The following is a 20,692-nucleotide window of genomic DNA, read 5'->3' on the forward strand; positions in this document are numbered from 1 at the left end:
AGCAAATTAAAAAGGAAAAATAAATCCTATCTTTTTGTCTTCAGTCATACTATTTGATAAAACACTTACTGTATCTCTTATTTGTACGTTTATTTACTCTCCATGACTGCCCCTAGGGCCGATGAGAACTGAGGAGTCGATATTATTTTTTTAAGCGTGTCTAGAGAGTTCTCTATTTGACCCATTTTTATCAGGTGTGCAAGAACGAAATGTCGACCACTAAGAGTGATTTTTACACCTTCTAATCTACTTTGTATAAAAGCCTCAAAGCAACACGCAGTAGGATCTTCAAACAGTCCCACTAACATGGCTGGGCAGAGTCTGGGGCGGGCAGGGGCCTGTTGGCTGGGAGGCAGCGCCACCCAGTGACCAATGCAGATGTTATCAGCTCTAGGTCAAAGTCAGGGGCCTGCAGAGCCTGCCTCATGGCCAAGGCCAAGTCACAGCGGTCAATTCCAGACTCCAGCCCTCAGGGTGGGCCAGAGAGGATGAGGAGATATTTACAATAGGCAGCCACGTCTGGGCAGACATTTAGTGCTGACCAGGGAGACCTGCAGGGGACGCTAGGCCTGCACAAGGATGCCAGAGTCAGAGGCAGCGTGCTCAGACTGGAGCACTCGACTCTGGTCTGCTGGCCCCGTGCCCGGGTGAGGCACCGTTGGTAGGCTGAATACTGTATCTGCCACTCCCCACTCCATCTAAGGGTCCTCCCACTGTGCAGTCCTATGACTGCGTGTGGGTCAACAGAGCTAGCCCAGGAGAGGCCAGGGCAGAGAGTGAGCGTCACCTAACAGTTACTAGGATCCTGACTTTGTTTTCCTGTTCTTTCCCTCCATCAAGGGTACCACGAATTTATACGACATCATATTCCATGTAGAGGTTTGCTGTAAACTATCATCATTTCAAACACGAGGGAAAGCTGGGGTGGAAGAGAAAACCTAAACATTGAGCAATCCAGCACTTCAGAAAGTGCTTACACAAAAGAACCCAAAGGCCTACAAGCCAGTCTCTACGGGGGCTGCTGGCCCTCACCTACGGGGGTCCAGCTCTCCTAAGGAAGCAAGCCCTATGGTGTGGCAGTCACAGCTGTGGGGGTGGGGGCAGAAAACATATCAGCTTCAATCCAATTTCCTGGCTCTGTGTTGCAGACCCTAACAATTTGCAAGAAGGGAAAGTGAGCCCCTCGAACTCCCTGTGGCTGTCTTCCCAGACTGCGAGGCCTTCCCTAACCAGGACCCGGCTGATGGACCCAAGATCCGCCCCAGCGCCGGCCAAGAAGGGTGAAGCGCCTAACACGGAAGAAGTCACATGCCCTGCGAAAGATTTCCTTCTATCTCAGAGGAGTATTAGCTTCTTTAATCTAAGAAGGTAATGAGAGGTTTTTAAACTGATTAAATCAGCTTAGTTCATACAAAGTCTATTATGACTAAATATTCAATTAAAACAATTTCCAAAGCAAAATCTGACAAAAATCCACTCTTAAAGTAATTTAGATGATAGGTTCTTAACATTTGGAAAATTAAATCCTTCTCATGGTTGGTATTTTCCTGAGGGTCAGAAATAGTTGCAGAAGTTCATTGGGACCAAAAAAAAAAAAAAAAAAGAAAAAAAGAAAGAAAGAAAACCTACTCTGTGTACTTGTCAGGTTCTAAGATCATACACAGTAAAAACTGGAAATCATTAACATGAGCCTAACATTCCTATTTTATTTTATTTTTACTCCAAAGGCTACATACAGGCAAAAGTTGAACATGTCATCACAAATGCTTTAAATAAAAATAAAAATTCCAAAAATAAAAATTCCTCAAAATCCATTTACTTTATGGAAATATATATGACAATTATACTGAAGTCGATTTTATCCTTTTTTCCTCATCAATCAGAAAAATACGTATATTATAAAAAAGAATTTCATGTCCAGAATAACTTTTTTTTTTTTTAAATCCTTGAGGAATAATTCTAAAAGCAGTTGAATGTTCAGAGAAACATGTGTCGTTGAGAGATACAAGTCCCAGACTTTTGCTATATGGACTCCATATTCTTATACCTCATAGTGGAACTGCTGAAAAAACTTGAGTTTAGAAAAAAGCACTTTTAAAAACGATGATTGGTGATTATCATGGCTGACGTGGTGAGCGACGGGAGGGAAGGGGAGGCACCTGTCACCCACAGGCGCTGCCGACGGTTGACTGTCTGAATGGAGAGTCTTACTCAGGGACCGGAGCTGCCTGCCACAGGGTCTGGAAGTCCTGGTACCTCGAGGTCTGGGCCACGTGTGCCTGTACCAGTTCCCACGACTCCAGGCGGCCAGGAGGAGCGGGCGCCTCCTGCACCTGCCCTGGCCCAGGCAAAAACGCCCAGTGGGACAAAGCTGAGAGAGGAGAACCGGCACGTTTTGAGTGGGTGCCCCCGATCCCCACGCGGCCATTTCCCTCTCCTGAGACTGGTGTTTCTTTCTCAGTGATTACAGTATATGTCAGCATCGCCAACAATCAATGTGGGCAGGAGGCGCTCAAAGCTCAGTGCTGGGAATGCTCAGGTGTATCTCGGAAAGGAGATCGAAGCTCCTTGTCCTAGGTGACAATGCAGGGGACAGCTGCCAGGCTAGAGGCCATGGGGATCCCGACTGACGGATCAGGGCGGATCGGAGGAGCAGGGCTCTTTCAACAAAACGTGATCGAGGGGATCTGGGAAGTCCTCAGTGGGGGAAAACACACCTCAACAGTGGAAGAAGCTCAATTCAAACACTGAAAAAATGATCGGTTCCTCTTTCAATTGGAAACAGCAGGTTTACTACCAGGAGAAATCCCGGGCCGCAGCTCTGAGCTGTCCATGGAAAAGGCCCAGCTGAAATTCTGGTTGGACATATTTCCACGGAGGGTCCGAAAGACCTGGAGCCTGATTTCTATTCTGATACTAAAATGTGCTTGTACTTTTCATGTGAGGCAACTCTGACTGTTGCTTCCCTTTTACGGCTTAAGGAAAAAAAAAAGTTTTAAAACAGAAAATAAGAGAGAGGTGTGTGATGTCAGGGCAAAATCAGCCTAAGTGTGGTTTTTCTTTTCCCTGGGACAGAAGAAACAATGGCCACAGCTTATGGTTTGCAGGGATGTGTCACAACAACCAACCCGGAGCCAGGCTCCCCCAGCAAGTGCTCAGACTAGCTGGTACGTGCGGCTTCGAAGACTCATTAACTAGGGGACACCGGGCCATTCAGAGTGAACAGGGAGTGCAGAAAACAACAATTAGCCCGAGGAAGGAATTTTAAAGGGCCAAAAAAAAAAAAAAAAATCCGAGTTAAAAGAACAGAATTTAAAAATTAAAAAAAAAATAATCTTAAAAAAAAAAGCAAGGAACATGACGGTAGCAACCCACCCCACCTCCCCCACCCCACCTGCCGCTGTTGCCACTGCGAGTCCTAAACCCACTCTAAATTGACCAGCATCGGGCTTCAGAGGGTCTTCTCTTCACTCTCCCTCCTGATAAGACCGTTTCCAAAACCACTCAGCAAAGGACAAAGAATTCTTTAGAGTGCAATTAGTGTTTTCCACGTCCACCTTCAAAAGCATGATGCTCTTCATGGGCTAAAGGACAGAAAAAAACAAAAAAAGAAAAAAAGGAAAGAAAACTTTAAGCAAAGGATGGGCCAACCCTCCTCCAGGCATCTCATTCCGCTTCCCCAAATTCTGGCAAGCGCTCAAACACCTTTTTTTTTCTTTCTGTTTTCTTTTATGCCAGTGACTGTTAGCTAAGGCGTGCACTTCCTGAGAAACGCAATCATGGAAATTCAAACAAAGGATCAACAGGCAGTGGGCATGTGGCCTGTCTCTTCTTGCTGGGCCTGCGAGGGTGACGCATCCCCAGCACTGATGGAGGGAAGATGGTGGGCTGCAGGCAAAGACCTCAGGGTACAGGCACCCAGAAGATGCACAGGGCCAGGCCAGCCGTCCCCGGCCACGCACCAGCCCAGCCCAGCCCAGCCCAGCCGAGGATGCAGTAAACACCAAAGCTAAAGAAAACAAGAACCATGCCAAGTCTCTTCTGCTTCCCTGCTAAACTCTCAGGAAACTCCTGGGTCTTTCTTTTGCCCCCTCTTGCCCCAGCCTCCCAGGGGATCCTCAGCCCCCTGCTGTCTGGCTTGCAAAATTAGGAATTATAATTGCCAACTCCAGGATTAAAAAAAAAACAACCATGCAACAACAAATATTTCCAAAGACTTTTAAAGCACAAGACGGGAAAGGGAGGCACCTATTGTAACAGGTCCTCTGAGGCGAGGGCCACGTTTGGGGACCTGCTTCTGGACCTGGTTAGTTATCACTGTGGAGCTGGGTCTGATGGAGCCAGGGAGATTCAGGATCCCGTGTGTTGGTCCCCACCCTGGCTCCACTGCAGTGGGTCCTAGGGAGACTCAGGTGGGCTGCCCCTCTACTTCTGAAGCCCTCCCCCTGTTTTTCAAACAGACTCATCTTCACACTATTGCTGGGCAGTAGACGTGACGTCCTCTTCATTGTGCCAGCACCAGGGAGACACACCAGACAGCCCCCAGGGTTACCTCGGGTTGGTCGAAATCCTGGGAGTGGCCTGAAATCTGACCTAATTTGGTGCTTCTTACGGCTATCGCTTTGCAAGTATTTCCCTGTGCTTGCTTTTTTTCTAAGGAAGATATTTTAAGGCAGACATGAAAGGAAGCCTGGTTTGGCCTGCCATGACCATTCTGTGCTGCAGAGTCAGAGAAGCCACAGATAAGAGCAAAGCTGGTCTACAAATGATAAGGCCGGAGACACAGACTGCCCAGAGACTCTGGGTACTTCTAGGTGTGAAGAGCAGTCTGGGCTAGCCTTCACATCAATGCGGCAAGGCACACATAACCGTTGAAGCCATACTGCACAGCACTGGGAGAGGGGCCCCGGAGGGTGCTCTGGGAACCTCAGGGAAGCGGGGTGGGAGGGAATGGACACTGCTCTCCAAGCCAGGGGGGGCCAACTTTTCCTGTTAGTAGCACTTCCTGCTGCATTAAAACAGCTACAGGAAATATGGATACCAACGGGCACTTGCACAGGCCAATGAGACTACAGACTCTGAAATTTGATATTCATATAATTTTCATGTCTCACAAAATACAGTTCTTCTTTTGATTTTCTTCCAGCTATTTAAAAAACCATCCTCTGGAGCACCTGTACAAAAGCAGGTGAGGAGGGAAGGAGAGGGAAATAGAGACCTGGCTCGGATTGCTGGTTTGCCTGCCCCCTGTTTGCAACAGTGTTCACTTCAGGGAGGACCCTCGGTCACACCTGGGATATGTGTGTGTGTGTGTGTGTGTGTGTGTGTGGTACCTGTACACTGTGCATTTCTTTCTTTTTTTTGGGTACTGAGGATTGAACCCAGGGGCACTTAACCACTGAGCCACATCTCCAGCCCTTTTTATTTTTTTGAGACAGGGTTTCCCTAAGTTGCTTAGGGCCTTGCTAAGTTGCTGAGGCTGGCCTGGAACTTGCGAGCCTCCTGCCTCAGCCTCTCGTATGGCTGAGATTACAGGTGCGCACCACTGTGTCCGCTGTGCACCAGGAATTTCTTGCTGAAATAATTAATCTGTGTGGAAATCACGCAGCAATGGCCCAGTCTTCACCCAACCCCTAGAGGCTGTGACGGAACATGCTGGTGAGCTCCACTGTTACCCAGCTTCTACACACTGGTGGACACTGACAGGAGCCCATGACCAACACAGAATAAAGGCTGGTTGGTGATTTCTACCCTAGGTTGGCCCGGGACCACTTTGGGAGCTGTGGGTCCTGATTTTCCGGAAACCTGGCAGGGCCCTGCTGCGTCAAGGTAGCACTGTCCGTCTTCCCATTCCAAATTCTGAGAATCTTTCGAGGTTTACGTGCTCCTCTGTGCCATTACAGTGTGGGTTCCGCTGAGACTGTAGCCAGTCCTGCATTGCTCACAGGCTCCACCTCGGCCCCTACTGTCAGGTTTTACCCACCTTGATCGGCTGGCAGGTGGATCTGCCTTCCCGTGAGCCTTTTCTCTCCCACCACCTGCTACCACATAGCCAGGCAGAGTCCTCCTGCCCTGCTCCTGCGGCCTGGTCATGGCCGCTGCCCTACCACCAGCCTAAGCCCCCATAGCCTGATCGCCTAGTGAAACGCGCACACCAATGCTGACCCTGCGGCTACGGGAACCCTGTTCTTAGGATTCTGAAGAAGAAGGGACCTTGCAGATCATCTGCCGCCAACCTCCTCCATGCCCAGGTGAGAAAGGAAAGGGAAGGTGCTGCGGGAGGGCTGCTCCGGGCGGCAGCTCGCATCCTCAGAGTCAGCACAGGCTGCTCAGAATGGTAAGGGACATCTCGGCCCCTTCGTGAGTGGCAACAAAGCCCATGCCCTTCTGAGTTTCTGCTTGTTGGTCTTGTGGAGCAGAAAGAGCCTTAGAGGCCTTTAAATTCATATCTGGAGTAAAGATGCAATCAATGTGTCCCTGAAGAATAAAAACGGCACCGACCAATGTGGCCTCTCCACGCTGCATGGCCAGCAGACTCCTGCACAGCGTGTGGCTGGTCTCTTTTATTTAACCTTTCCTTTAAAATTCAAAGGATTGGTGTCTCCTGAGCACCTGCAGCACCCCATCAGTCTCCCCAAGCCAAACCTGAGCTGTCTGCAGGTGCCCGGACGATTCCCTATATGGGGTGCTAGTTTTCATATCAGCTACCTTTAGACCAACACTAAACAATCTGCTATTTTATTCTTTTTTGGAAAGGAGTTGGGGAAACAGAGATGATGATGACATACATGTATTTCAGCAATTCTAAGATGTTCCCATCCCGCCTCCCTCATACCTGAGGAACTATGGAATCGAGATTATGCTCAGAGTGTAATTGGAGACTTTTCCCCCCTTAGTAATAATAAGAAAGGGGACCTCCTATCATCAAGAGCATCTTAGATTTGATGAAATACAGTAGTTAAAACAAACAAACAAACAAACATGGATTAGTAACTTCGGGGACAGTCTGGGACGTAGGAAATTTATCACACGTCTGTAGGGCTGTCCACTCTTTCGACTCCCTGTTCAAAGTGCACCCTGAAGCTCGATCTACCCAACGCTGGCTTAGCAGCCTTAGGGTGGTTTCATTATGAAGAAAAGATGACTGTTTCAAAAGAACACACAAAGCAATGCACGTGGGTCACGATGGAGACAAGGGCCACACAGCTCTTCACACGGCTAACATTCCACACTGTGCGCGGAGTCCTGCTCCTCTCTGGGCCCCAGCCCGTGTCCTGATCCAGGCTGAGGCCCGCAGTAGGTTCAACCATGCCTGTGCGGGATGAGCGGCCCCCCCAGACACAGACGTTATACATTATAGACTCCCGCTCATGAAGGGTGATCGAACATCTACCTGCTGGCTCATATAATAGCAGTTTTTTGTTATTGTTGTTTCCAATGGAGTCTAATTTGTGTGTGTGTGTTCCTGAGAAGGACAAATTCAAGTTCAGATTTAAATGTTTGAAACCACAGACACAATGTGTTCTTCCTTCTCGGAGGCCCACAGTTAGGCAAGGTTAAAGCCTCATTCTAATTTTGGAGATTCAACTTGTTGATTTTAAAAAAAAAAAAAACCTTTGGTGTGTTTTGTCACCTCATCTGAGTGGCAGGATTTCAAGTGGCCCTGCCTGTGCCTGGCCTACCACACGGTCTATGTTTGAAAGTCTGATTGAATAAGCTGCAAAGTAGTAACTAAAAAGGTAGCACTTACGTTTATAAAATACGGCCTTAAAGGAGATGTGGGGCAGGAGCTCATGGATCTTCTCAAGGACGGTGGCTTCACCCACCAGGGAGGCGTCTACATTCCAGACCTGGACGACATCTTCCCGGTCCCGCACGCTGACACTTACTCCTATGACTTCGTCATCTACGGGAGATGGGGAAACAGGACTGAGACGGCTTCAGGTCTGTGGGATTACTTTTACGCACCCGTGCACTTCAAGTCAGGTGGGGCGGGAAAGCGGGGTCTCGGAGGCCTCGTGGGGACTTGTTTTAATGGGGTACAGCTGGGAAGGCAGTGGTGTGCATGGCACAGTGGTCTCATCCCCCTGGGGGCTCTCATAAAGTGCTCCAGCCAAACGCATTTTCCATTTTGCCCTTTAAACATGTCACCAAAGCTTTCTTTCCATTTCTTACCCAGGGAGGAGACTTTCTCTGCAATAGGTTGTGCAATCCCTGCCCTCGGAAAGCCAGGTGCACTCAAGTGAACCCTTCCCTAACGCCTTGCTTAGTTGACAAGAACGTCCCGACCCCTTGCCACACTCTCGCAGAGCATGAGGTGGCTGGTCCCTTTGCCCCAGTGCCCTGCGTGCCCAGCTGCACATCTGCTTTCTGTGGCTGGCCTGCTCCTTCCCTGGGAACCCTTCCCGCCCTCTGGTGCCTCCCTCCGGCTCTCTCGGGTTGCACTGAAGGGTGGACTGAGAACCAGGGACCATCTGTTAGCACTGTGTGTGGAGCTGGAGGGACACTCCCTGAGGCTCAGCTGGCACCGTCCTTCAGTGCATGGCCACGGAGGCTGCCTGCATGCATTAGCAAAGGATTTTTTAAAAATATTATTTATTTTTGGCTTTGTTTTTTAAATGAATCTGATTCCAGATTCAGGGCTGTCTCGTGGACAGCCAATGGTGGCCACACAGCAAGGTTTAATCACTGGTATTCAGCTTTTGCCGAAGCTGACGGGCAGGGAAGTTGATATCAGCACAGGCCTCGATGCTGGCCTTCCTGTCCACGGCAGGGCATGGAAGAGCTCGGCATCGGTGGGGAGACGATCCCACCACCAAGAGGAAGCTCTGCTTTGGAAACGCGCTGCGCCTGGCTCACTGGGCCGCAGACCCCCGTGTTCATGCCCCGCTCTCTCCGTGGTCTTGTGCAGGCTAGGCCACCTGGGGATCTGAGTAGGAGTTCCATAAGGGCTCATCCAACTTCCTCAAATCATCTTCAGCAAACAATTCCTCCCTCTCCCTGTCCCTCTCCTCCTCCTCTCCTTTGTGAACACAGTGGAACCTGGCTAGATGTGTACAACACTGACTGCTTACACAGATGTCCAGGAACGGACAGAATGGGACCAAGGGTAAGAAGGGGCACTGGCGGGAGGCTCTGGGGGCTGTGTGCTAGTGACCAGGATGTACGTACTCTGTGAACATCTACCAGACTCTAGGAAGTGTGGGCCTTGTATGTGCATCGCATTTAGACAAAAGTGTAAAGAACACACAAAACCGCACCCTGCCTCCTGTGGAGGCCAACCTCAGACATGGTTCTCATTTAAATATAGAGTTTCTAGAGCTCAATGATACATTTCACATAAAAACAGAATTATCAAAGGAAGAGGGAGGCTGGGAGGCCTTCCACCATCAGGAGAGGCCAAGAGGCCACTAGACCAGCCTTCTGGGGAAATCTGCGCATCCCGGCCTCAGGACAGCCTTTTCTACACCACTGGTCGGCAGGAGAGGTACCAGGTGGGTGCCAACAGGCTGAACCGTCTGGGTTTGGGCTGGGCTCGGCTCTGGTGACCTGGTAGCTAAGAGCACAGGCCGTTCCAGAGCATGGTCAAACAGCCCAGCCCACACAGGCCCACCAGCAAACCAGCCCTGTCCATACACGGAATCAACCAGCAGCACAAGACAGCACAGCCAGGAGGAACCACCACTCAAAGGTGACAGATGTGGCCCAGAAGGACTCCTCACTCAGTGCTGGGTAGTTATTAGTTAGACTTTTCCCTGGTTCTGGAAATGGGAATGATTCCTGCACAAACTCCCTCTCCCAGGGCTCCACATGCTCAAGGTCATGCATAGGAGGCCCAGGGTAAACTCGCTAATGCTCCCTGCGGACCCGGAAGGAATCATGACTTTTAAGACACTTTTACCTTCACCTAAGCTTTGCCTCACGTGGATAGCAAGTGGTGGAAGAAGTAAACAAAACAAAGTGGAAATATCTGAGATTGCTGGGGAGAGGGGCTGGAGATGTGCTGGGGCGGGGGCGGGGAGGCCCTCAGGGTGCGCACTGAAGTCTCCCGAGGGCCACTGTGCAATCCTTTCAGCAAGGAATAGTAAGAACGATGGTAAATAAGAGTTGACTGAAGGCCTCAGTGAATTCAGGCAGATCAGAGAAGCTGTTATGCTAAGGTCTACCTCCCAAGCCTTCAGAAAAAGGTCCAACAAAACTCTACCAGTCACCTACCGGGTCCTCTGTGGGGTTTCCTCATGGACGCAGAGCAAAACTGAAGTGCTGGCCGAGGGGCAGGCGCCCTGTCAGGGGAGGAGCTCAGCCTGCACAAGGCCCCGGGTTCCATCCCCAGCACCAAAAGGAGAAGGGTGCTCATGGGGCCCCCGTGTGGACCCCTGGGGTATGGCAGTGGGTGCATCCTGGCCCCTGTGAATGTCCTCTCTGAGCAAAGGCCAGGAAGGATGAGAGGAAGGGGCAGGGACTGAGCAGGACGGAGGGTCCCTGCCTCCCTACAAACCCTACTGGACACCCACGCACCTTCCCCTTCCAGAAGACACCAAGGAGACAGGGAAGACGGAGACCAATTCATCCATGGCCCTCGGATGGCAAGGGGTGTGTTCTTTCCGCGTATTTTGGACAGATGGTGGTGGATACTGTGAAGCTGAGTTATGTATGGAAATATTTATAGGCTTGTGCGTGTGTGTGCACACACACCTGCGGGTCTGCATATACTCCTTGGTATCTGCAGGGGATGGTTTTAGGACCCCCATACTAAAATCCTTGGATGCTCAATTCCCTCATATAAATAGCACAGTATTTGCATATAAGCCCTTTGTATCTTAAATCCTCTCGAGGGCCCTGATACTACACAGTGACTTACATTTATGTCACATAGCAACATCAATGCTATGCAAATAGTTACATTGTACCGTTTCAAGAGTACAAGGAAAAAAGGAAGTGTGTGTTCCATCCAGGCACGGTTCATCTTTTCCCATATTTCTGATCTGTGACTGATTGAATCTGTGGGTCAGAACCCCTGGATGACTGTATACATATGGCAATACACCCACACACAAAGACATCCATACCTAAGACCGAACCCTGTGGTCACATGAAAAAAAAAATGCCAATAACTTCACGGTTCCCCAGTTGTCCCCTTCCAAACATGCAGCAAGAGTACCACATGGACAGCCTCGTGCAGGCGGCCAGCGGGACGGAGCCTGACAATGCGGAGGACAGAGTGGCCACTCCCTTACCTGCTGCTGCACAGCCGGTGAACTGTTCCCCGATGGTGGCCAACAGGAGCTCTTTCCAAACCGTGGACTGAAGTGGGAGCATAATAAAGACAAAACACAGTTTCAGATGACTGTGCTCAGTAGGTGAGTGAGTCCCAGCCCCCTCCTCACCCACACGGCGTGTGGCCACACCTGCAGCCCGCAGACAGCGGGGTAAACCCTACCGTGGGCATGTGGTGCATTGGTTCACAATCAGCGTTCCCTAGATAAACACGAGTGATCAAAGTTGGGCCAGCCAGCAGCTGGCGCGTCCCTGGTGAGGCTGGGAGAAGGGCAGGGGTGGGAGGCACTCCAACAACGGTCATTTTCTGGTTTCTTTACCTCTTCCTGACTTGACATGATTGTATTCGAGAGCTACTGGTAAAATCTTTCTCTTTTTTCCCTGCACCTGATGAAGCACTTCAAAGGTCACCCCAGGAAAGAACACTGAAGGGAGTTCAAGTTCGCCGGATCCTAGGGACTCCCACAGTCCCATTTTCTCAGCACAGACGGTCCGTGCTGAGTGGCAGGTTTACGTGTGACTGTGCGATTTCCCTGGAAGGACTCGTCCATGCCCTGTCAGCCTCCTGGCCATGGGAAATGCTAGAGCTCGGCCAGCCCACATCCACTGACACCGTCTAACGTCCACTCAGGCCCTGGAGGCCCACCAGCCCTCTTCCTTCCTCCCCTTGAGAAGTTGGTCCCCTTTGGCCATAACTTAGCACTCTGTAGTCTCCCCTCCTGGATCCTCAGAGGCTGATGGGCAGGTTAAGGGACTGAGCATCCGTCTCCATGGGTGAACAGGGCAGTAACAATGGGGCTGACCTCTTGGGATTGAGAGAGTGGCCTCCATTAGTGAAAGGCATCCAATGGCTGAGCACCGCGATCGCAAGGACACAGCGCCACCTTCAAGATGGTCCCATCAACAGCTGCAGGCGCACCCTGGGCCAGGCACTGGACACACAGTAACTCAGTGTGATGGCGGGTGTTTGGTGCTTCCTGGGAGCTGACGGCAGCGTGCCCTTTAACCAAGCCACCGCCCTTCACCCGGGAGCTGAAAGGTGGCCCCCCACCCTCAAGGAGGTTTCCCCTCTCCCTAGACCGTCCCTCCTCATCTACTGGCCTCCCCTCTGGAAGTCCTCCCTTCCACCTTTTACCTGTGCAACTCTGGCCCTGTGCTGTGTTGGGGACGAGGCCGGGGTGGGTAGAGATGTCCGGGGCAGGGGAATTCCCACTCCTGTTCAGCTTGCGGGCAGGCCGGGCCCACCAGACTTCCACTGGGCAGCGGGGCCCAGCAGGTCCAGTTGCTTGGGCTCCAGGCACAGGAAAGGTTCCCTGGGACCAAGTGTGGCCCAGGGGCTAGCAAGGACAGTGGACCCTGACAGCAGGGCTGCTTCCTCCAGAATTCAAGGTCTAGTGTGTCAACAGCCCAGAAAGACAAACAGAATTCTCTGTGAAATCGAAGAATCAAGCCTAAGATTCCGCCCTCCTTTCATTCCCGCGGTCTCTGTGAGGTGGTGGGGGGCTCGTAGGCCGGCCCGGTGTGTCCTCTGTTCCTCTGATATCTTTGTCAAGTATGACTAGTGACACATCTTGGAGGTGCACACCCGGGCGATGGTTGGTACCCCGACAGGTGAATTCGGTCCTATCGTTAAGTCTGTGTTTACGGGAACTTGCTCCAGCTCAGACATAGGATTCCCAGCGACATTTCAATCTTGGAGCTTCTCCATTAAAGGTGAGGCTGGGCAGCTCTTTCCCTTTGTCCATTTTTGGTGAAGCTCTGTGGTTTCCTGGGGCTGAAGACAGACACTTTTAATGCCCGTGTTTATTTTCAGACAATCGAAGACCTGGAGCCCACTCCCACGCCCGGAAAACCCAGGCTCCTGAGGTGTGGCTTCTTCAAACCAGCCTCCTGCCAGGCCTCTGGGAGAGGCCAGGAACAGCCTCCCAAGACCCAGAGAAGGTCAAGATGCACAGCCTGTCCTGCACCCTGTGGTCACTCTCAGGGGCGCTTTGCCTTCCAGTCCAGAGTTGAGGAGTCTTGGAGAGAGGGATCCTGCATCCCTCTTGGGAAAACCAACTTCTCCGTGTCAGTTGGGCTGGCGAGGAAGGACTGCAGCAGAGACGGATGGCTGTCTGCAATGTGGGCGGGCACTGCCCCCACACCATGTCCACACAGGGCCCAGCGATGCACTTGAAGGTGACAGTGTAAAGAGGAACATCGCCCGGGTCAGAGAGGAATCTCTCACCCCCAGCCTGTCGGGAGACCCACAGGCCGGCTTCTGAAAAGCCCAAACCACCCCAGCACACAGCCCCGGCAACCCCAAGTGCACCCGCTCTGGGAAGTGACGGAACCAACCTACCGTGCTGTCCTTGGGGACTTTCATCTTCCAGACGCCGCCCTTGGCATTACTGTCCTCTTCCCTGGATCAAAGAGCAACGTCCACAGTTATACCCAATGGCACACAGTTCAGCCTGGCTGAGAAGGGGCGTTGCTGCCTGCGCTGCCTGAACACTGATGACCTCAAAAGCAGAGCCCGTGGGCGTCCTGGGTAAGCTCCCCCGTCCTTGAACTGGAAGGGGTGGGCTACAGAGGGCAGAAAGCAGAGGCCAGGGCAGGCAGCGTGTCGGAACAGGGTCCCCAATCTCAAGGAGGTGGTGCCGAGGCTGCCTGGACCCTCGGGGGACGGAGGATGAACACACAGCCCCAGCTTACACTCCAAGTCGTGTTTGTGGAGTGCCTGCAAAGGCCATTTGTCACCACAAATAGGAGGCCACCTGAAACCCACCCAACCAGGAAAGCTCCGGGGAGAGCATCGAGGGCTGGTAACAGCTGCAGACCGGGATCTGAACCATGGGATGACCCCGACCAGGGGACTGGATTAGGGGCGCCAGAAAAATCCACTTTGGACTCCATTTAGGTTTCTGTGTTTGCTACCAAGTGAGCTGAGAATCGTTTTCCTGTGAATGGTGAGAACATAGCAGACCAGATGAAGGTCTGAGGCAGGACTTGCTGCTATTTGAGACTCTGACCCTGGGCAAACTCAGGGTCCAACCCTCTGGCCCAGACACTAAGCTATTAAGACCCTGAGCCACAGCCAGAATCACAGGCTTGCTCAGGGTCCACGTGAAAGACACGCAGGTGAAAAGATCTCTCCCGAGGTCCCCAGCCATCTCCCTCCCACTGTGACCTTAAATCACAAGTTAGACACTTACCAAAGCGGTCGCCTCTCTCCTCTCATTAAGTGGTAACTACATCTCAAAGGCAGGCTGGTCACAGGGGGGATGTTATTGTACACACTCCAGAATATCTTTAAGAGAGAAGATGATTTGTTTAACAGATCCAGTAATGATTTACCAAGCCGAGTCACATTAAATCCTATCCTTTTGAAATACATTTTGCTCAGTATCCCTTCTGAATTTCTGCTAGAGAATGTAACATGACTTTAAAGCGTGTTCCTTGCCAATGCGGGGCCTGGGCTGTCCGTCAGGAAGCCGTGTTATTAGTGAGCATTCCAGGCAACTTGTCCACACACGAATCTAGGAAGGCAATACCACAACAGGGCTGAAGCTACCAGGCTGTACCTGGGGTCTTCCCTCAGTAAGTGGATTCTGTCTGCACTTGGAACAAAAAAATGCATCTGGGTTTCGCTGCAGTAAACACGGCCCTACCTCTGTGAGTCCTACTCCACAAAGTCATGAACCTGAAACACGCAAAAGAAATGTTTTATGAAAAAGAAATCATCAACTGACACTGTGAAAAAATGTTTCCCCTAGTGCATAAATGTTTAAGTTTGTCCAGTTAACTTGCATTGCTACGGCAATTAGATCTTTTTATACTCCTGAAGACTCGACTTGAAAAATTAGATGAGCGTGTTTGACTACGTTCACGTGGGTTTTATTGGAATATGACTTTTTTCACACAGAAGGATCCACAACAGGTACAGCTTTACGGTCACTGGTATTCTGTTGTCAACTAAATGACTTTGTCGTAACCTGAGCAAGACACACCGAGGGGAGGGGACCTTGATGGTGGTCTTCCCACGGGAGGCCTGGGGAGTAGGTCAACGTAGATGGCCATGACAGTGGACCCTCTCCTGACGCAGTCCAAGGTATGCACCCTCCTATCCGATCATGTTTCCTTATAATGGGTCTTGGGGAGGAGGCCATGGTGCCTGGGCTTGGAGGTGTGAAGGAGAGGAACTGGTACGTGCTGCCCCCTGTATGGGCTGCCTATCTGCACCCTCCCCCAATTCTCGGGACACAGGAGCTGCCGTGAGGGCAGGAGTGGGCTTCTGAAGGCAGGGAGTGCATCCTTCTCCACATAAGGAGGCGGGAAGCAGCCGCCGCCTGAGAACCCTCTGTTAGCAACCAGCCTGCAGCTCAGGGAGAGCCTCTGAGGCCCTAACCTGACAGCCTTCCACAGACCAACTCCTCAGCCAGGCGGCCGGACCTCCCAGAGGGGAGGAAGTCTGGATGTCACCGGCCATGCCCAGGACGAGTTTGCCCTCCTGTGTTAACAGGCTGCACAGGTTGTTTAGGAAGACTTTCTGGTTATGATAAATGATGCTGAGATTCTATTAATAGAAGAAATAGAAGTTTCTATCCTATGTCAATTTAAGGTAAGAGTCCATTTGGGAGGAATACCGGGTAGCACATAGGCACATGGGACAGGTGTGGCTGGTCTTGGAGGTGACCCAGCAAACTTTGGCTGAGGTTGCCACAGTACTTTCAGGGTGGACTTCTCAGTCTTGTGACAGGCAAGGGGACGAGGGAGTCCTTCCCTGCCAGTCTCACCCAGCAGGAAACTCTGCCTTGTGCCACACAGAAGCCTGGGCATGCTTGGAAGTCACATTTGGCTCTGTGCTGCACCCACCAAGGACACAGACCACCAGAGAAGCTGGAGATGGAATCAGCACCAGAAAACACCCTGCGCAGAACATGGAGCTTCCCAAGATGGAGAAGGGAAATAACTTCAACTCCAGGTGGACAGAAGCTGCTGGCTGCAGTGAGGTGTCAGGGGGTCCTCTGAGGTCACTGCTCGGTCAGGGGAGTGAAAGAGAACTGAGCTGGGGCGGAGGAGTCTGGCCCCATGGGCACAGTGTGACCGGGTGCTCCCTCTGGACATTTGGGCCACTGACTTCCCATCCTCGGTCTTCGCAATGATAAATAGGCATGAGAATTCCTCCCTCACCCCTTGAACTTGGGTTTGCAGAAGGGCCTCAGGGAACAGAAGGATGGATCGCGTCTTGATGTGAAGCGCTCATTAACTACAGGTGCTTCTTAAACGTAATGAGGTGCACACATACAGGGATCAGATGTGATGAGGCAGGCAGACGGTCAGTGCCCACAGAATTAAAGCATCGGCATGCAGTCACAGAAGGCAAGGACAGTGGGTCTGTAGGTGACTCTAAGGTCAGCACTTGCCTAGCTCCTGAGCACCAGCAACCACTCCTGGGAGGTTAAGGACACTCGGGGCTGACCTCCCTGATCTATGGGTAAGTCAGATGTGCAATCCAGGGCACCATGGACCAAAAGGGACCACCGGACACAGAGGCACACACTTCTCCTACGTAAAGCATGGTTGGGGAAGTAGGAGAAGATGCACCAGCACGTGTCGGGGACTGGAGCACTCGGGGGATAACAAGGAAGACCTGGCCATGGTGCAGACTGCCTCTGCTTTGTCTGTAACCTGTTCTCACTCTGCTTTGTCCTTCTGGCTTCCTGCAGGCCAGCGTCCCATGCTGGGAGCAGAAAGTGACCCCTTGCTTGGGCACCAGCCAGACACAGGCTGGCCAAACCAAGCCAGGCTGAGCCACACTGCTGCCCGTCAGCCCTCTCGGCTCTCCACTGCTGACCTTCCCTGTGTGGTCCTGGAGCTGTGGCCAGAACCAGGCGACAGGTTCCTTAGGAGGGCGCTAGACCAGCTGTTGCCCTACATGACCACACTGAAATAGGGTGCTTCCTGCTTGGCCACCCTCTCTGCTAACTGGACTCTCCTGGGGGTGGGTGGCAGCAGCTGGTTGCTAAGTCCCCAGGGTCAGGCTGCTGCAAGCTTTCTGTCACAATAGGGGACACAAATGACGGCAGAGGGGCTTTCCATGGTCCTTGGGACACTTCCCGTGTGCCTGACCTACGGCCCGTGGCCCTCTGCCAACAGCAGGCGGAGTCACTATTGTGGTTTTTCCCTTCTGTAGATGAGTAAAGGGTTACAGAGAGGCCAAGTCCCTCGTCCAAGCTGCAGGGTGCCAGGTGGGGCACAGGAATCCAGGCAGCATGACCACCTTGTGCCCAGCCCACCCCACGTCAGTCAACCACTGAAGCAGAGTGTGGAGTCAGGAGCCCCTGAGTAAAAGCTGGCAAGACACGACCTTCCTGAGGGCCACGCCCTGCAAAGTACCCGACTGGTCCCATCTGGCCCTCCTCCAACCTGGTGTGTAGGCACAGGCCCTGCTGACACCTCATTATACAGATGGGGAAACTGAGGCAGACAGCGACCTCGGACTCAGGAGGCTGCCCAGACTCTCCCTTCACGGTGGACCCCCACCACTGCCCTGAAGAAGCCCTTTTCCTTACCATCCTGACGGAGTGTCAAAGCCACAGAGAGACTGAACCTCTCTCCACAGAACGCATAAGGCCTGTCCATGTTTTATGCCACAGTGTCAGGCTTGTTCCCCAACCTTCCAAGAACCAATATTTGCCTCCATCGAGAGAGTATGGCCCTAGACAACGGTGTTTTGTTTTGTTTTGTTTTGTTGTGTGTGTGTGTGTGTGTGTGTGGTATTGGGGATTGAACCAAAGGGTGTTTAAGCACTGAGCCACATCTATCTATCCCTGGCCCTTTTTTATTTTATTTTATTTTTTTTATTTAGAAACAGGGTCTTGCTAAGTTGCTTAGGGCCTTGCTAAATTGCTGAAGCTGGTCTCAAACATGTGATCCTCCTGCCTCAGCCTCCCAAACTGCAGGGATTACAGGTGTGCACCACCATGCCTGGCAGATGGAGAGATGTTCATGGGGACGACCTGTTGTGGCCCTGGAAAGCGGTTCATTTGTGATGCTCTCCTTCATCCCTTCCATCCCTTGATGTCTACTGGGTGAGAGCAGACACAGCACAGCGCCCTGTGATCCACTCCTTGCTGCCTGAACCAACACTGCCCTGGAGTCCTGACCATTCTGACATGGTGACGGGGAGGAAAGCCACAGTACCTAGGAACCGCAGGGGAGGACAGGCCTCAAAGGTGGGTGCTCTGAGGCTCACCGAGTGGCTGGGGAGAGGTGGCGATGTCGCAGACCCAGAGAGGGGCAGCGGGAGGGGGGTCCTCCCAGACCACAAGGGCGCTCCTTTCTCTAGAGGGGCCGCGCTGCCCATGACGCTGCCTGTTCCTGGCACCCGGGGACTGTTTACAATGGCACTCTCCCTTCCCTTTGCTTTCCATGTGCTGATGTCACTTTCCCAACTAGAGAAGAAATGGCCAGAGGTGGGGACTGTCCTTCCACCAGCCCGCTGCCCTCGGTGGCCACGGGAAAGTGCCTGAGGGAAACAACCCAGACGCCCACCTGCTGGGGTTTCTGAGACACAGTGAGATGAAGGGTCACAGCAGGAAAGCTCTTTATCACCAGGGCCTTCTGAACCCCCAGGACACTGGACAGCACAGCCTGAAGCCACACCCAGGTCACTGGTCAACACAGCCTGAAGCTGGGCCTTCTAAACCCCCAGGACTGGTCAGCATAGCCTGAAGCCGGCTGCAGAGACTCATTCTGCCCCAGCAGGAGCAGCAACATCAGGCGAGGAGAGAACCTGGTAGGATCTGCTGGTAAAGAAACCAGAAATGAGACCCATTAAATAACTAGGCTTTAGAAAACACTGGTCTCCAGAGCTGGACCGAGAACTAATGGCACCACATGGCTGCGGGCACCTGTGGTGTCTTCGATGTTCTGCCAAGTGTGGCACCAGCCTTTTCTTCTTTCCCGTCCTGTGGAGCCGGGCTGGCACCGGGGCCTCGTGCCTGTAGGCAAGTGCCCTACCACGAGCCACATCTGGCCTGATGCGCTCCTCACACAGCCCCGGGGCGGGGGCTGCCGCTGGCTAGCACTACAGTGTCACAGCACTTGTCCAGGGTCCCCAGCACACCTCTCTGTGGCTCTTACCTGCACTGTTGGCACTGTGTAGATTTTCTTCAGATTTGAGGCGCACTCGGCGGCTGTGGCACCAGGGAGAGACCTAGGCAGTCGCCAGCAGAGGAACAGAGAGGCAAAGAGACAGGTCAGCGTTCGCCCGAGAGTCCACAACACCCTCCGCAGCTCTTAATAAAAGTCGGGTCTAAGACCACAGATTCGGACACTCAAGGGGTGCTCATTAGAATGAAAACCATGAATTTCTTGTTTGTGAAGACCATGTTTGCTTCTCCTAAAAATGAGCATCTTCATTCAGAGGAAATTGCAGAGGGAAAACAAGAACAGAAAGAAGAAAGGCACCGGGAAGAGCCGTGTTTGTAAAATACACTAGAACAACCCAGCAACACCCAGCGTTTTGCCCTGGGCTTTAGAGAAGACACTGCCCACTACAGCAGAGACACAGGAGCTGGAGGGCCGTCCCCTGTGGGCATCTGCAGACCTGTGGTCACACCACACACCCTTGGGAAACTGCAGGGCCATGCTGCTCTAAGGGCCTATCACTAAACGACCGTTCCCCTGAGTCACCTGAGTTGGCAGGTTCCCGACGCCTGCCTTCAGAAGGGACGAGGCTAGTTCTGCAGCAGGCTGTGCTGGGCCATGGTCAGAGTGCCTTCCTCCTTAGTGTGCTCTATGCTCCACCAGATGGCAACATTCTACACATTTAGTCACCAGCACACCCAGGGGATGGGAAGGGCTCCACCAGGCACCACTTCCCAGGACTAGGGGTGCGGCCAGGTGGTTGCAGGGATCCTTAGATGCTCAGGCTCTGCGTTCCTGGCCCCGCTGTGGCTCCCAGTATTCATGCTAGAGCTGGGGGCCAATCCGGGGGTCAGAATTCATCCCCCACTCCATGCTCCTCCAGATCTACACCTCTGCAGGTTGAACCAGCACCGGCCCAGGGACACATCTCCCAGAACCCCTGCATGCCGCACCTTATGGACACTGGTTGACCACTGCACGCTGGAGATGCACACAGCACACACGTTTGCTCAGAGGCAAAGGGCAAGCCGGGGCAGGGTAGCGTGGCAGGCTACAGAGACTCGTGCCTGGAAGTGGGGACTACTGTCTGGAGGTCAGAAATAAGGACCCTAATGGGCCAGTCTGGGGCACTAGGGACCTCACAGGGCTTGGGTCTGGAGATACCTACCCTAAGGCGCTGGGGCACTGGGTTACAATACTCTCTTCTGGTTGTGATTATATTTGCCTGATTTTTGTTTTTTAAAAGCAACTCCACTATTACCATCACGATTGTATTTTTTTT

At 52.3% G+C, this 20,692-nt stretch overlaps 1 protein-coding gene across 2 annotated transcripts in view; it reads right to left on the reverse strand.

Annotated features, from left to right (window-relative positions):
• Positions 1-20,692, reverse strand: part of EIF4E3 (eukaryotic translation initiation factor 4E family member 3) — a 104,439-nt gene that overhangs the window by 72,477 nt on the left and 11,270 nt on the right. Inside the window, exons 2-7 of one of the 2 annotated variants that reach the window (XM_081276316.1) lie at positions 19,405-19,477; positions 14,472-14,566; positions 13,619-13,679; positions 11,238-11,304; positions 7,751-7,906; positions 1,687-3,584 (exon numbers count right to left, since the gene is read on the reverse strand). In XM_081276316.1, coding sequence (XP_081132442.1) covers positions 3,538-3,584; positions 7,751-7,906; positions 11,238-11,304; positions 13,619-13,679; positions 14,472-14,566; positions 19,405-19,477 — 499 coding nt within the window. In that variant the 3' untranslated portion in view covers positions 1,687-3,537. Of the gene's footprint in view, positions 1-1,686; positions 3,585-7,750; positions 7,907-11,237; positions 11,305-13,618; positions 13,680-14,471; positions 14,567-19,404; positions 19,478-20,692 lie in introns of those variants that run through there. The other variant, XM_081276315.1, reaches the window with a different exon arrangement.

The sequence above is a fragment of the Spermophilus citellus genome (assembly GCF_964194105.1).
Source record: "Spermophilus citellus genome assembly, chromosome: 19".
In the NCBI taxonomy this organism is placed as follows: domain Eukaryota; kingdom Metazoa; phylum Chordata; class Mammalia; order Rodentia; family Sciuridae; genus Spermophilus; species Spermophilus citellus.